This window comes from Lepus europaeus, chromosome 10 (genome assembly GCF_033115175.1).
Source record: "Lepus europaeus isolate LE1 chromosome 10, mLepTim1.pri, whole genome shotgun sequence".
Lineage (NCBI taxonomy): Eukaryota > Metazoa > Chordata > Mammalia > Lagomorpha > Leporidae > Lepus > Lepus europaeus.
The window spans coordinates 31,559,313-31,574,975 of NC_084836.1; the positions used below are offsets into that span (position 1 = coordinate 31,559,313).

General features: G+C 45.0%; 1 protein-coding gene across 1 annotated transcript in view; it reads left to right on the plus strand.

Moving 5' to 3' along the window:
* POC1B (POC1 centriolar protein B) overlaps positions 1-4,768 on the plus strand; it is a 169,941-nt gene extending 165,173 nt beyond the window's left edge. The window contains exon 12 of the mRNA XM_062203141.1: positions 3,958-4,768. Within this exon, the coding sequence (XP_062059125.1) occupies positions 3,958-4,032 (75 nt within the window). The 3' untranslated portion in view covers positions 4,033-4,768. The remainder of the gene's footprint in view (positions 1-3,957) is intronic.
* The last annotated feature ends 10,895 nt before the right edge of the window (positions 4,769-15,663 follow it).

Consider the following 15,663-nt stretch of genomic DNA (forward strand, 5'->3'; position numbering starts at 1 on the left):
TGGAAACCATCCTGAATAGCATGCAACACTCCAACATAAACAAGCACATTCTAATGAGGACTGTGTGTCACAAGCACACTTGGTAAATTTGTGATCCTACTTCCACAATCACTTATGTGACCACAGCCCACGTAATTCACACAACCTCACCACACCTTCTCCATAGGAATTCCCAGGGTGCCCTTTGCTATCATCTCTGATACAGAGGAAAGGTGTTCAAGTATCTGTGGTCATGTGAAAAGAATCCAGCACCACCTGGGTGTGCAGAGATGGACTTGGTGACAGGTTTTCCCCTCAAAGGTAGCACACAGAGCAGGAGTTCACAGCAGCTCCTATGACTCAGGGCCCACTCTGTCCTTTGCACCGTATCTTTTGAACCAACAAATACAGTTAACACCCATAACTACACTTCTTATCTGCAATCATAATGTTGTGGAAGATGCTGAACACCATCTACACTCCCCAGAAAGCCCCTAAACCCTGGATTTGGGAGGCTCACTTTTGAGATGGAAAAGATAAATTGACAGTATCTTTGGATGGATCTTTTTCCAGTTTTTCATATTATAAGACACCTTGGAACTTGGGTATCTTAAAGAAAATTAATATTTGAATCAACACATTAGTGATACTTGGAATATCACATTATTTCCTGAGAGGTCTTCTGAATGATAAAGACAAGGGATTGGTAGCTTTTGGAATCTCAGAATTTCCAAAATAATATTAGAAAATGCCCATATAGAATGTTGTAGAGTTAGCAATGTGCTATGGGCATGCAGGTTGTGAAGGCACACTTGATGGATGGTGGAAGAAAAAGAAACAGAAATATCTCACCTATCATTTCATGTTCTCAGACAATTTTTGCTGAATGATTAGCTCATTATATGTGTGTTGCTTGATCACCTGCATTTCATTTCCAATAAACTTTTTTCAATTTCTTTGCCAACAAAGCGTACCTGATAGAAACACTTCAAAATCAATTTTTACTGCTTCACCAGTTTTATGCATTTTAAATTTAAGGAAACAACAATTAGGATATTTTCAATGATGAAAGGAACTCCATTAAGCTGCCACAAATGTCAAAAGTTCCTGGCTGCGCTAACACTTATGTAATTGTTCTGGAAACCCCACGCACCGGAATAGACCTACAACACCAGGCATGACTCACTGAATATTTCTATGCACATACTCTCTCTGAAACGCTCTCCAGTTGGGATTTATTTTTTTCAAAGAAAAAAAAAAAGACAAAATATGGTACATCAAATCTAAAGTTCTTTCTGCGATTTTTTTGGGAAAGTACTGTTGCCTCAAACAAGAGCTTTAGAAGATGCTGCCGTTCTCATTAATAAGGCAGCCAGATGGGCTAGAATTAAAACAGGTTGAAACTTTGAAATTCTTGCTGAAAAAAAGAAAAAACAATAACAGAATATGTGGATTCTCAAATCTCCAAATGGTCCTCATCCTCATTTCCTCTCGTAACTTTATTCCCGTTTGTTTTTTAGAAGCTGTGGCTGGTACCATATGACTGATTCCCTGAGCCATGCTAAGAAAAGTGATACATACCACAAAATAATCATAAAATACCCAGGCCTGGGCCCACCACACTGAGGCTCGGTGGTAACATACTCTCCAGTAGCTGTTACTGGATACCTTCTCTACGAAGGAACTTTAAAAAGTTCATTGAAGGATCTGGTGTTGTGGCACAGGATAGGCCACTGCTGGAGACGTCTGCATCCCATGCTAGAATGCCAGTTCCAGTCCCAGTTCTAGTCCAGCTTCCTGATACTGCATCCTGGGAGGCAGCAGGTGATGGTTCAAGTGCTTAGGGCCCTGCCTTTGGCCTAATAGCACTGGCTGTTGCAGGCATCTGGGGAGTGAACTTGAACCAGTAGATAGAAGATATCTATCTATCTTTTGTTCTTCCTTTCAAGTGGATGAAAATAAATAAGCAAGATGAAATTTAAATAAACATTTTTAAAAGTTCATGGAAATGGGCCAGTGCTGTGGCATGGCGGGTTAAACCATGGCCTGCAGTGCTGACATCCCATATGGGCACGGTTCAATTCCTGGCTGCTGCACTTCTGATCCAGCTCCCTACTAATTCACATGAAAAAGAAGTGGGGGTAGCCGAAGTGTTTGGGCCCCTGTACCTACATGGGAGACCCACATGAATCTTCTGGCTCCTGGCTTCAGCCTGGCCCAGCCCTGGCCATTGTGGCCATTTGGAGAGTGAACCAGTGGATGGGAAGTGTCTCTCTCTCTCTCTCTCTCTCTTCCTTTCTCCCTCTCTAACTCTGCCTTTCAAGTAAATAAATCTGTTTTTAAAGTTAATGGAAATGGAAATGAGAAAATAAGTTTATTTTATTTCACTCATAGATACACATACACACACAGAGAGAGAGAGAGTGACAGAGGGAGAGAGAGAGAAATAGAAGCAGAGAAAGATCCTATCTACTAATTCACTCCTCCAAATGCCCACAACAGCCATGGCTAGGCTGGGACCAGATCCAGCAGCTGGGAACACAATCCAGTTCTCCTACATGGGTAGCAGGAACCTGATTACTTGAGCTATCACTGCCGCCTCCTAGGGTTTGCACTGATACGAAGCTGGAGTCAGGAGCTGGAACCAGGTGTCAAACTTGGGTACTCCACAGTGGTATGTGGGCATCTTTTTTTTTTAACTTTTATTTAATATAAATTTCCAATGTACAGCTTATGGATTACAATGGTTTCCCCCTCCCATAACTTCCCTCCCACCCGCAACCTTCCCCTCTCCCGCTCCCTCTCCCCTTCCATTCACATCAAGATTCATTTTCAATTCTCTTTATATACAGAAGATCAATTTAGTTTATATTAAGTAAAGATTTCAACAGTTTGCCCCCATATAGCAACACAAAGTGAAAAAAAATACTGTTGGAGTACTAGTTATAGCATTAAATAAGAGTGTACAGCACATTAAAGACAGAGATCCTACATAATATTTTTTTAAAAAATTAATTTTCTTTGCCATTTCCAATTTAACACCAGGTTTTTTTTTTCATTTCCAATTATCTTTATATACAGAAGATCGATTCAGTATATAATTAGTAAAGATCTCATCAGTTTGTACCCACGCAGAAACACAAAGTGTAAAAATACTGTTTCAGTACTAGTTATAGCATCACTGCACATTAGACAACACATTAAGGACAGATCCCACATGGGATGTAAGTACACAGTGACTTCTGTTGCTGACTTAACAATTTGACACTCCTGTTCATGGCATCAGTAATCTCCCTAGGCTCTAGTCATGAGTTGCCAGGGCTATGGAAGCCTTTAGAGTTCGCTGACTTTGATCTTATTCCGATAGGGTCATAGTCAAAGTGGAAGTTCTCTCCTCCCTTCAGAGAAAGGTACCTCCTTTGATGGCCCCGTTCTTTCCACTGGGATCTCACTCACAGAGATCTTTCATTTAGGTCTTCTTCTTTTTTTTTTTTTTTTCTTTTCCATGGTATCTTGGCTTTCCATGCCTACAATACTCTCATGGGCTCTTCAGCCAGATCTGAATGCCTTAAGGGCTGATTCTGAGACCAGAGTGTTGTTTAGGACGTCTGCCATTCTATGAGTCTGCTGTGTATCCCAAAAATTATCTTTTCATCCATTTTCCATGAATGTCTTAAAGTAGCCTCTTTAGTCCAAATGCATGGGAGAAATTTACCAAAAAGATGGCATAGCCTGTATCCTAAAGAGCATATGTTTGGTGCTACTTTCAATGCCAAGGTTTTATTAGCAATATTCAGAATGGAATTTAGAAATGCAGTTACTGGTGAGCCCAACCAGACTTGGCGAGATAGATTTGTCAGCCAGCTGAAACAGGTTATATATGGGCATTTTTGTCTAGGCAGTAACAGAGGACTTCAGCCATATGGTTTTCATTAGGGATTCTCAGTAAGAGGTCATCCGTCTGTGTTCCACCTGCAGAATGGCCACAGAGAGGAATCCAGCGAGCAAAATCATCAGTGGACCAACCAGCCTGGAGTAGGTCCCCTGGGTTGAGGATACAAGTCCCAGAGGAACCCACAATCCAGGGGAGGACTGAATCTCAGTGTTAGAGCAAACTGAAACAGAACACAGAGGAAGGAAGAAGGCCGAAGCCCAGCCAATGAACTGGAATACAAGGTAGAGCCTTGGAGAGGACTCCAGCGGAAACTCCTCAGCTAGCAGTGGGGCTCAGAACGGAACCCACAGCCTGACTGACCCAATACTGAGTTACATGAGCCACTTGTATTTCACTGAGAACAGATGTGGGCTCAGCGCCTGGGATAAGGCTGAGCTGCAGGTGGGTCTCGCTGGCCTCAGCGAAGGTTGAACCAGAATTCAGGGCCTGTGCCAGGCAGAATGGCTCAATTCCTCCTGGCTCCCGGTCCCGGATTTTTGGGGTTTTTTCCCCCGCTGTAAAAACATCATCCCTTTTTGCAAGCTGTTTTTGTTACCTGGAATTCCCCAGCCTAAGCCAAGGCCTGATATCCTTCAGGATATAGTTCAAAAAGCATCATTTCTTCTGGATTTCAGGAATGCTTTCTACATATCTCTGTGACATTTATTGCCGCTTGTCTTGGACTGTTTTTCTTCTCACATCTCTCTCCCTGCCTAGCCTTCAGGTTTCTTGCCCAGTGAGCCTCGGCACCTCCAGAGCCTCGCATTGTACCAGCATAGACTAGGATCTCGATACATGTTTGATGATAAATAAGTGAATGGAATGATAACATGAAAATCAATCATTTATTGAAACTTCACTTAAATGAAAATCCATCAATCAATAAAGAGATGAATCGGTACTAAGTGTCGACATGAAATACAAAACAGTAACAGTAGCTACCATGTATGTATACCTGACTGCTCCAGGCTCAGTGCTCAGTCCTGTACATACTAGATTCTATTACTTCAACTTCACAATAACCCAGAATAGAAGTGCTGTTCTAACACCCATTTTACAGATGAGAACAGAGACATCATTCCTAGAACTTCTATAACTTGATGTGATCTGGGATTATGTGTCTACTCATTAGTGGGATCTGTTGCCACCTGAGCCCTTCACTGGCCTCCAGGGATACGGTGGCTGTGTGTGGGGTGGAGAGTCACTGGGCTCTGCTGGTTAATCCCCTGGGTCTTGGATTAACAAGGAGAGAAAATGTCATGCAGTCCTACTGCCAATTCCCACGTGACATTTGTCTTTCCGCTGCCAACGAGAGAAGCCATATTGGAATGGGCCAGAGAGCCCCAGGTCTCCTTTGAGAATTTGGTTTCTAATGTAGCAGAAATTAAAGTGAAATTATAAGTAAAATTACAACTTACAAATTATTTACCTGATACTTGCCTATCCAAGGACCACATGAAGTATTTTACATATAGTATCTTTAGCCCTGTCACCCTGTGAGGTAGGTGTTCTTATTCTACAACTTACTATCACAAGGTTCCCACATGACGATCCTGAGATTTGCCAAGATTTTTTTCATTTGTTAATTTTTATGTTATTTATTCAAGTGGCTCAGAGACAGGCAGAGATCTCCCATCCGCCAGTTCACTCACCAAATGCCTGCAACAACTGGGGTTGGACTAAGCCAAAGCCAGGAGCTGGGAACTTAATCTAGGACGGGGTGGCAGGGACCCGACTACTTGAGCCACTAGCACTTCCTCCTAAGGTGCACATTAGCGGGAAGGTGGAATCTGGAAAGGGGCTGGGACTCGAACTCAGGTCCTCTGGTGTGGGATGCCGGCTTCCCAACCGCTGGCACTTTAAATGCAGCGCAGAGGCTTAGTAAGTTGCCTGATGTCTCAGACAGCTGAAGCAGATCCTGGATTCGAGGCAATTCAACACGAATCTACCAAGCACCTCTCCGTGGCTGGGCTCACAACCTTTCCACACAGCACGCAGCCACCCAAACCCCTTGGTGATGGGCACATGGCCATGATCATCTTCTCTGGCTATTCTTAAGGGTCTCCTTTAAAAGAACTGCTTTAGTGGCAGCCTTTTGGTCTGCTTATTGGAAAAAGTCACAGAGACCCCACTCCTTTCATGGGCATAAAACCTTGGGCAGCACTTAAAGAGACAGAAGCTATCTACGATGGTGGGTAGAACAACGGCTCCAGTTGGAAAATCCAGAATTGTTCTCCCTTTCTGCCCTTTAGTAGCTCGTGTGTTCATAGTTGACACACAGCGCTTTTTGTTGATCTGTTCATGATGGGTGTGAGCCGTTGAAATGATGTACCCGTGCAGAGAGACAAGGGCCCAGTGGGCACCCCGCACTGTTTGCTTTGTGAAATTCCAGACTGTTTAATCTGCTTTACCTCATCCCAATCACTCCAGATTCCACTTTTCTTAATGACTTTCCCCCTCCTTCAATGCCTACCCAGTTATCTTTGAAGGAGAGAAATAATAGATGAATCATTTGCAGGAAACAGTGGTGGAGTGGGGGGTGGGGGGACATGTGGTTGGAACGGCAGATGGCTGAGCGTGTGGGCACATAGCTCTCTGTCTCTGTTGTTCCTTCCACCACCCTCTGGCAACAAGTCCTTTGGAAGTCTACATTCATTCCATGCTGGGGGCTGCACCCACACTCAGGTACTAACATGTAAGTCCACATCCGCTTAGATTCAGCCTAGACATTCCAACTGCAGGCTCAAGCCCAAGTTGGACTCTTTACCCTCTCCTTCAAGTTCTGACATCTGGCCTAAAGAGATAATAATAAACTACTTTCAATTAGTGGCAACAGAAATTCTCATGTCGTCTCCTTTGTCCCGAGGGATAGGAAAGAAGTAACTGCGCGCTCTTCCTGTGCCATAGTGCAGGCGCTGTGACCTCCTATGGCACGGGCTGATGTCTAGAGGGAAGCTCGAGGACAGAGCCTGCACATTCAGGTGAAAATGCAGGTCAGCAAGAAAACACAAATTGTTCTGGCTGGGCTCGTGGAGATGGGGGCGTGGAGAGGACGGCAAGATACTACAGTCTTGGGGACAAGCACCCATGTGTCACTCCCCAAAATTCACTTCCTGCTCTAATGTCTGGAGATGGCACCAACTGTGGTCATTTCATGCAAGTAACTGAAAAAAGTTTTGGGAATTCAAGAGCACATGAACTTTGAAAGAATATGACTTTTTCAAGAAAGCTTCATTCAGCCCTTCTGCTACTTCCATGTAAATTTCCAAGTGTCATCTGGATGTATATGCTAGCATAAGCATTTGTTACTATTTTATTTTTAGACATATGAAGTTTGTTTTATCGACAGATCCTCTTTCTTTGATATTTTTTTTCCTACTTCCATTGCCACCATCTGCCCTCAGAATCATACAACAGCACATGAATATGCAAAAGGTTAAGTGTTTGTCATTTTCTCCCCTCAGTGCCATAGTGTTTTAGTGTAATTTGCATTGAGAATTTGGGATTCATGGGGTAGCACACATTATTTTATGCCACCTAGGAACAAAGCATTGTAGTTCAGAGCATTTGCTATTAATGGGCACACCTATAAAAAGTCAACTTTAATAATAAATATTATCAGGGGTGGCTCTGTGGTGTAGCGGGTAAAGCTGCTGCCTGTAATGCCCGCATCCCACATGGGTGCCGGTTCGAGACCTGGCTGCCCCACTTCAATCCAGCTCTCTGCTGTGGCCTGGGAGGGCAGTAGAGGATGGCCCAACTCCTTGGGCCCCTGTACCTGCGTGGGAGACCTGGAAGAAGCTCCTGGCTCCTGGCTTCAGATCATCCCAGCTCCAGCCATTGCAACTATTTGGGGAGTGAACCAGCAGATGAAAGATCTCTCTCTCTCTCTCTCTCTCTCTCTCTCTCTGCCTCTGCCTCTCTGTAACTCTGCCTTCCAAATAAATAAATAAATCTTTTTTTTTTTAATTTTTTGACAGGCAGAGTGGACAGTGAGAGAGAGAGAGAGAGAAAGGTCTTCCTTTGCCGTTGGTTCACCCTCCAATCGCCGCCATGGCTGGCGCACTGCACTGATCCGAAGCCAGGAGCCAGGTGCTTTCTCCTGGTCTCCCATGGGGTGCAGGGCCCAAGCACTTGGGCCATCCTCCACTGTACTCCCGGGCCACAGCAGAGAGCTGGACTGGAAGAGGAGCAGCCAGGACAGAATCCGGCACCCCAACCGGGACTAGAACCCGGTGTGCTGGTGCCGCAAGGCGGAGGATTAGCCTATTGAGCCACGGTGCCGGCCAAATAAATAAATCTTTAAAAAATAATCATCTGATTAAGCATGAGGAAACTCATGCATAAATCAATCAGAATAATCATAGAAGATAATTCAGGCCAGCGCCGTGGCTCAACAGGCTAATCCTCCACCTAGCTGCGCTGGCACACCGGGTTCTAGTCCCAGTCGGGGCGCCGGATTCTGTCCTGGTTACCCCTCTTCCAGGCCAGCTCTCTGCTGTGGCCAGGGAGTACAGTGGAGGATGGCCCAAGTGCTTGGGCCCTGCACCCGCATGGGAGACCAGGAGAAGCACCTGGCTCCTGGCTTCGGATCAGCAAGATGCGCTGGTCGCAGCGCGCTAACTGCGGCAGCGATTGGAGGGTGAACCAATGACAAAGGAAGACCTTTCTCTCTGTCTCTCTCTCTCTCTCACTATCCACTCTGCCTGTCAAAAAAAAAAAGATAATTTAGCAATCACAAATCTTGTTAATAATAGAAATTCCAATCCTGTACCCATCAGGACTTGGTAACTTTTATATGAAAATCACTCATATTAGTCTCCACAAAAGCACTAATTCTTGGGTCCTAAAAGTCTTTACAATTATTATTCACCATTTTAAAAATAAAAATATTTATTTACTTATTTGAAAGGCAGTTTCAGAGAAAGAGAGAGAGAGATCTTCCATTCATTGGCTCACTTCCAAAATGCCCATAATAGCCGGCACTGGGCCAAACTGAAGCCAGGAACCCACAACTCAATCCAGTTCTCCCATGTGGATGTCAGGAACACAACTGTGTGAGCATCACCTCCTGCCTCCCAGGGTGCACATTAGCAGGAAACTGGACTAGAAGTGGAGCCGGAACTTGAACCCAGGGATTCAGATATGGGATGTAGTCATCACAAGCAGTGACTTAAACCCCCATGCCAACATCTGCCCCTATTCTTAATAGTTTTAAGACAGGATTATACCAGAAAAACATGTATGCCTCTCAACATTCCTGGGCTCCACCTGGGCCCCCAAATCTTCACTTCTTCCTGAGTGGACATCCAAGGCCTGTTGTCTCAGCATCCTGGGGCAGGGGTCTTTGATAGGAACACATCTTTCCTGTTGCAGCAGGAACCTCAGTGGCTGCAGGACAGAAGGACTCGTGTACCTATACCTCGTGCCTGCTGTCTTCCCACCTGCTCCAGGCAGTTTCCTGAGACCCGACTCTGGCTTCTTCAGTGGCACCCTTAAGTGTCTGAGTAACAACCCAAAGTACAGAGAAGTTAAATTTTGAATCAAAGGACTAGAGGCCAAGAAGCTAAACCCCTCCTTCTCCCATTGCCTCTTCCTACCAGCCTTCACACCTGATGGATTGCTCGAGGGGACCTGTAGGATTCTGCACCTTGCTATGTGCCTTTGTGACCTTATGGCCAGTTCCTTGACACACCACCTAGCATCACATTGCTTTCTTCTCTGCTTCACCTCTTTCTCCTTCATGTTTGTAGCCCTGGAGTTTGCGCTTTCCAACATAGCCTTGACAAGTAATCTTTCCCTCGGGTTTTATTTTCTAGGGCATTTGGAAAAGACCCCCGCTTTTTTTTAAACCCCATGTTAGATTTTAAGTTGGCCTCCTGCATAGTCTATTTTCTTCTCATTTAAAAAAAAAATTACTGGGCTGGCACCGTGGCTCAACAGGCTAATCCTCCGCCTAGCGGCGCCGGCACACTGGGTTCTAGTCCCGGTTGGGGAGCCGGATTCTGTCCCGGTTGCCCCTCTTCCAGGCCAGCTCTCTGCTGTGGCCAGGGAGTGCAGTGGAGGATGGCCCAAGTACTTGGGCCCTGCACCCCATGGGAGACCAGGATAAGCACCTGGCTCCTGCCATCGGATCAGCGCGATGCGCCGGTGGCAGCGCGCTAACTGTGGCAGCGATTGGAGGGTGAACCAATGACAAAGGAAGACCTTTCTCTCTGTCTCTCTCTCACTGTCCACTCTGCCTGTCAAAAATTTTTAAAAAAAAATTATTTTATTTATTTGAACGGCAGAGAGCAAGTGAGCTCCCATCGACTGATTCATTCCCCAAATGCCTGCAACAGTTGAACTGGGCCAGGCCCAGGCCGGAAACTCAATCTGGATCTCCCACGTGGGAAGCAGGGACCCAAATACTTTGTCCATCACTGCTGCCTCCCAGGGAGAACGTTAGCAGGAAGCCGGAATCAGGAGCAAAGAACAGAATTAAACCGGAGCGCCCTGACATGGGATCCAGGCATCACAGTGTTGACTTAATAACTACCCCAAATGCTGACCCCGATTTTCTTATTAAGATTAAGGGAGATCTGTTAATTCCCATTAGGGATAACTAGAGCTGCTCCAGCGCAGTGTCTCTGAGCTGAGAAATGGTCTCTAGATCTCTTCTGACTTTCCTGTGAGATTCATCTCACCACGGGGTGAGTGCATGCCGCTGGGTATGTTCTTCGGCTGCTTGCTTCTGCCGTTCTGGCAGGGTAGCTTTCTCTCTACCAAGGTACTTCAAAAAGTTCATGGAAAATGGAATTAAAAGTTTAATTTGGTACTAAAAAAATTGGAAATCCAGGCATACAGAAAATCTTCAAAAAGTTCATGGAAAATGGGTATTATGAAGAAGTTACGTATGAATTTCATGTAGACATCCCACCTCTAGGCATTTACAAACATACCACCTCCTGTCTATCTTTTTATCTTTGTGGCTATCCTCTTATATACAAACGACCTGTAGATATTTACAAACCTACTTCCTGATTTCCATCCCATTTTCTCTGTTTCTGTCTTCAGGCTCCTCTGTGTCCTTACCATCCACTTAACTTTCACTGAATTCTGGGTATGGACCTGAAATGAAGCTGGTTCCGACCATCTTCAAACTTTTCTGCATTCAGGATATTCTACTGTATGTAAAATATGTATCTTTCAATCAGCAGCTAAGAGAACATCAGCCGCCCAGAGCAATGTGGTATTGGGGGCGGGGAGGGGGAGTTATAACCCGACGCTTTAAACTGTACCCACACCGAGAAAGAAGTAAAGGAACTGTTCCACCTCTTTATTTAATTGGCAAGAAAATATCACCTCCTGGAGGGGCTTAGGTATTTAGTGGTACTTCTGCTCCTGCAGAAGGAAGGTACTGCGATGTTAGAAGAGTATTTCAAGGCTGCTATTTTAATGAGTTAAAATTCCTCAGAGAGTTTGCGTAGATATCCATGACCAAAGCAGAGCTCAAAACAAACAACTCCTCTGGAATTAAAATATAACAAACAAAACCCAGGGCAAGCCTAAGGGGTGAGGACAGTTTTCAATACAATGATAATGAGGAAAGGTCAGGCATCACTGAGTTAAATTTCAAAGTGTACTTTAAGACTATCAAGTGGTTCTATTTTTTTTCCTGTTGGAATCTAATGATTGATTAATGGTACTTCTGTTCACTGCTATAATGAACTTGATATTATGGTTGTAAAACAAGAAATAAAGTATGATCAACAATTCACTCAAAAAATGGCTAAAAGATGTGATAGTTCACAGGAAATGAACTTCCAACAGCCTTTAAACATACAAAAATATGCTCAACTTGGCTATTAATAAAAAAAAAAAAAATCAGCTAAAGTTCCCATGAGGGACAGGAATGAGATCTAATGGTTGAGACCAGCTGCTTTGGATGCAAGCATCCCACATCAGAGTGCCTGGGTTGAGTTCCAGCCCCACTTCCAGTTCCAGCTTCCTGCTAATGCACACCCTGCTAATGACTCAGGTAGCTGGGTCCCTGCCACCACTGACAGACTTGGATTGGGTTCCTGACTCCTGGTTTCAGCTCTGGCTGTTGAGGGCATTTGGGAGTGAACCAGCAGACAGACGCTCTCTGTGTCTGTTTCTTCACCTTCCAAATTAAAAAAAAAAAAAATTAAACTTAAAAAAGATGGATCTGATATTAGAATTATCAAATGGCAGCCCACACTGGTGCGTGGTGCAGTAGGTTAATCCTCCGCCTGCGGCGCCGGCACCCATATGGGTGCCGGTTCTAGTCCCGGCTGCCCCTCTTCCAGTCCAGCTCTCGGCTGTGGCCCGGAAAGGCAGTGGAGGATGGCCCAAGTGCTTGGGCCCCTGCAGCCTTGTGGGAAATCAGGAGGAAGCACCTGGTTCCTGGCTTTGGATTGGCGCAGCTCGGGCTGTTGCAGCCATCTGGGGAGTGAACCAATGGAAAGAAGACCTTTCTCTCTGTCTCTCCCTCTCACTGTCTGTTACTCTACGTCTCAAATAAATAAATAAAATCTTCAAACAAACAAACAAATGGCAGCCCACTAACTTTATTAATGAATGGATAGCGAACTCTTCACTGCTTTCCCTTTAAAACTGATTCTTGTTGGCACAGTCAAGCTTCTAAGTGTTTTCCTTGAGCTCTCTACAGTAAAGGGATCTAACAGGCACATGGAGGAGTACAAGCAAATGCAGACTGTGAGGTCATGATATTTAAACTGTCCTTGGGTGGATGCTGGTGCTGTGGCATGGCTGGTAAAGCTGCCGCCTGCAGTGCAAGCATCCCATATGGGCACTGGTTCGAGTCCCAGCTGCTCCACTTCTGATCCAGCTCCCTGCTATGGCCTGGGAAAGCAGTAGAAGGTGGTCCAAGTCCTTGGGCCCCTGCATCCATGTGGGAGACCTGGAAGAAGCTCCTGGCTCCTGGCTTCAGATCAGCAAAGCCCCAGCCATCTCCCCAGTCATCTGGGGAGTGAACCAGTAGTTGGAAGGCTTCTCTCTCTCTCTGCCTCTGCCTCTTTGTAACTCTGCCTTTCAAATAAATAAATCTTTAAAAAAAAAATAAACTGTCCTTAAAATAATAACTAACTTGTGAAGGATTAAAAACACTTATTCTTCTAGGTCAGTTGCTTTGTGACATTTTACCAGTACATTTCCCAAGAAATGCATGTTAGAAGCGAACAAATAATGACACTAGAGAAATACTTTCATTTGAAAGAACTAATCAATCGTTTAAAAGTACTTCAGAAAGTACTTTTAAAACAACATGTATTATCTTTTCTGTATGTGTTCCTAACATGCCTCCTTGTTAAATCACTCTGTACCCATTCCTTTTTCATACATCAAAGGAAGTACTTTGGAATTCCTTAAGTTCAAATCACCCCATCCCAGGCTGGAAGAACTCCATCAGTCATCAGACATCCCCAGCCTTTGGATCCTGAATGTTCTGTTCTAACAGAGCATTGAATACTTCCCCTGCAGCTTCTTTCTTAGGTCACAGCTACCTGTTAGTCCCCATGGGATTTACATTTTAATCCTTCAGACAATCGGGCACAAACTCAGCAAGTATACTGGGCATGGATTTTTTTTTTTTTTTTTTTTTTTTTTTTTTTTTTAGAAAGGTAGAAGTCAGTTATTTTGGCAAAACCTACAGCAGTTTCAGCCTGCACATTCTGCGATACACACTGGTGCTACTTTTCCAAAAAGAGGAGAGAGTCCTAATGCCAGGGTGGTGAGATGGGGACCTATTCGTGGGAAAGGGCCTGGGAGCAGTTAGAGAAGGCACAACCAGGGCACCCTGCTGTGAGGACACCCTCCAAGCTCCAAAGGGCCAAGTGCAACCTGAGAGCATCATGCCCGCCTCTTCTGTTACTTGGTATCCCGCTGAGATACCCTCTCTCCCCAGTTCAGCAGCAGGAACAAGAGGAGTAATATTTTTCACACTTGTTTGTCATGGCAAACAGTGGGAAAAGAGGCCCTGCCCTCCAGAATCTCACATGACAGAGCAGTGTCTGTGACCAGACAGGCTGCAGTGACGCCCTTACTTAGAAAGCGCTGGCTCCTTGTGTTAGAAACGCCACTTCCGGGAAGCCAGTGCCTGGGATTCCTGCAGCAGCCTCCTTCCCAAGCAGTCTTCCGACACTTTGATTCAACTTTTCTGTAGGTTTGAAAAGTTTTATAATTAAATGCTAGGGGCAAAAGGCAGTTTCCTCCCCCAGGGAGGAATTATGCCATTGGCATTTAGAATAACATTTCCCCGTCTTTCCTGGCTACCACTGCAAGCATCGCTCAGTACCTCCCGGCATGAGGTAAGATGAGTATTTTGTCATCTTCTATTAATAGGGAATGGTTCTGAGTCACAGAAGGGCTAAGTGATTTTTCTAGCCTTAAAAATAAGAGGAATAAAACCCAGCAGGTTGATTAGCATATTATTTTAGGAAGAGGACATTGGTGGTGGCATAGCATCATTTTCCTGGACAATTGCTATTGCTTCCTAATTGGTTTTCCTGTCCCCAGTTTCCCTCTCCCCTCCAGTCTGCTCACCTCCTGGTTATCAGAACTATATTCTGAAATCATGTCACATCCCTGTTTACATTTCTTTGTGACTGCTCACTGCCGAAGGAAAAATTCCAACTCTTTAACATGGATCATTTCCACCTGGCTCTCAACAGCCTTCCCCTTATTCTTTGCTCACCTGCACTCCAGGGGTCATGCATAGCCATCCCTCCAAGACTTGGTCCAAGCCATCTGTCTCTCTTGCCCCAAATGCCTTTTCCTTCCATGCCCCTGGGATGGGGAAAGGCATAGAGAAATTCACTTACCCACAGGGGCCTAACTCAGCTTTGCCCTCTTTGGAACACTTCCCGACGCCACCCCTACATTCCCGCTCCTAGGCGGATGAACCGTTTCTTCCTTTTATTCCCGTGGCACTTCATATTGCAGTTACGTTTATCATGTGTGCTACATTCCAGCTACCTGGGCTTGCTTCTAACGTCACCAGACTTATCTTTGATGGCAGTAGAGCCCGAGTCTTACCATTGTCATATGTCCCAGCAGTCATTTTCATCGGGGTCTCATAAACACTTGATGCTATTATCAGGGGACAGTTTCTTTCCGGCAAACCCCAGGTGGACCTGGGTACAGTTTCTGGGCCAGTTCAAGAGTTGCTGCTAGTTATGTTTAACTTTGTATTTTTCCTGCAAGAAGCTCTGATCCTTGTGAGTCAAGAGTATTACTATTGGACTCATTCTTGCCGTGAACCGTCAAGAAAGTTTCTGTATTTGCTCTCTAGAGCTGACAGTGAGGAACTTTCTGTCTGGGATATCATTTGGAGCTTCTCAAAGCATGGTCCACCTGTATAAGCCACCCTGGGCTGCTGGATTAAATCAAGTCACCTGAGCCTCTCCTAGACTGACCAGAGCGCAAGTGTGGGCTGGGCATCGATACCTCTAGGCATTTTTAAACATTTGATTTTTAAGATCCACTGATCTTTCCGGGAAGCTCTCTCTCATACGCAATGGAAACCTTCCCCTAGGCAAGGGATTGAAGAGGGATGAGTGTTGTGACTCCTCTTAAGCCAATGGTTCTCAGTCCCAACCACAAACGAGAATCTTCCGAAGAACTTCTGAAAACTACCAATGCCAGAGATTCACCTTGGGTCAATTAAATCAGAATCACTGAAGCTGGGACTTGGGCATCTATATTTTGTCCAAAAGCATTGCTTCTGG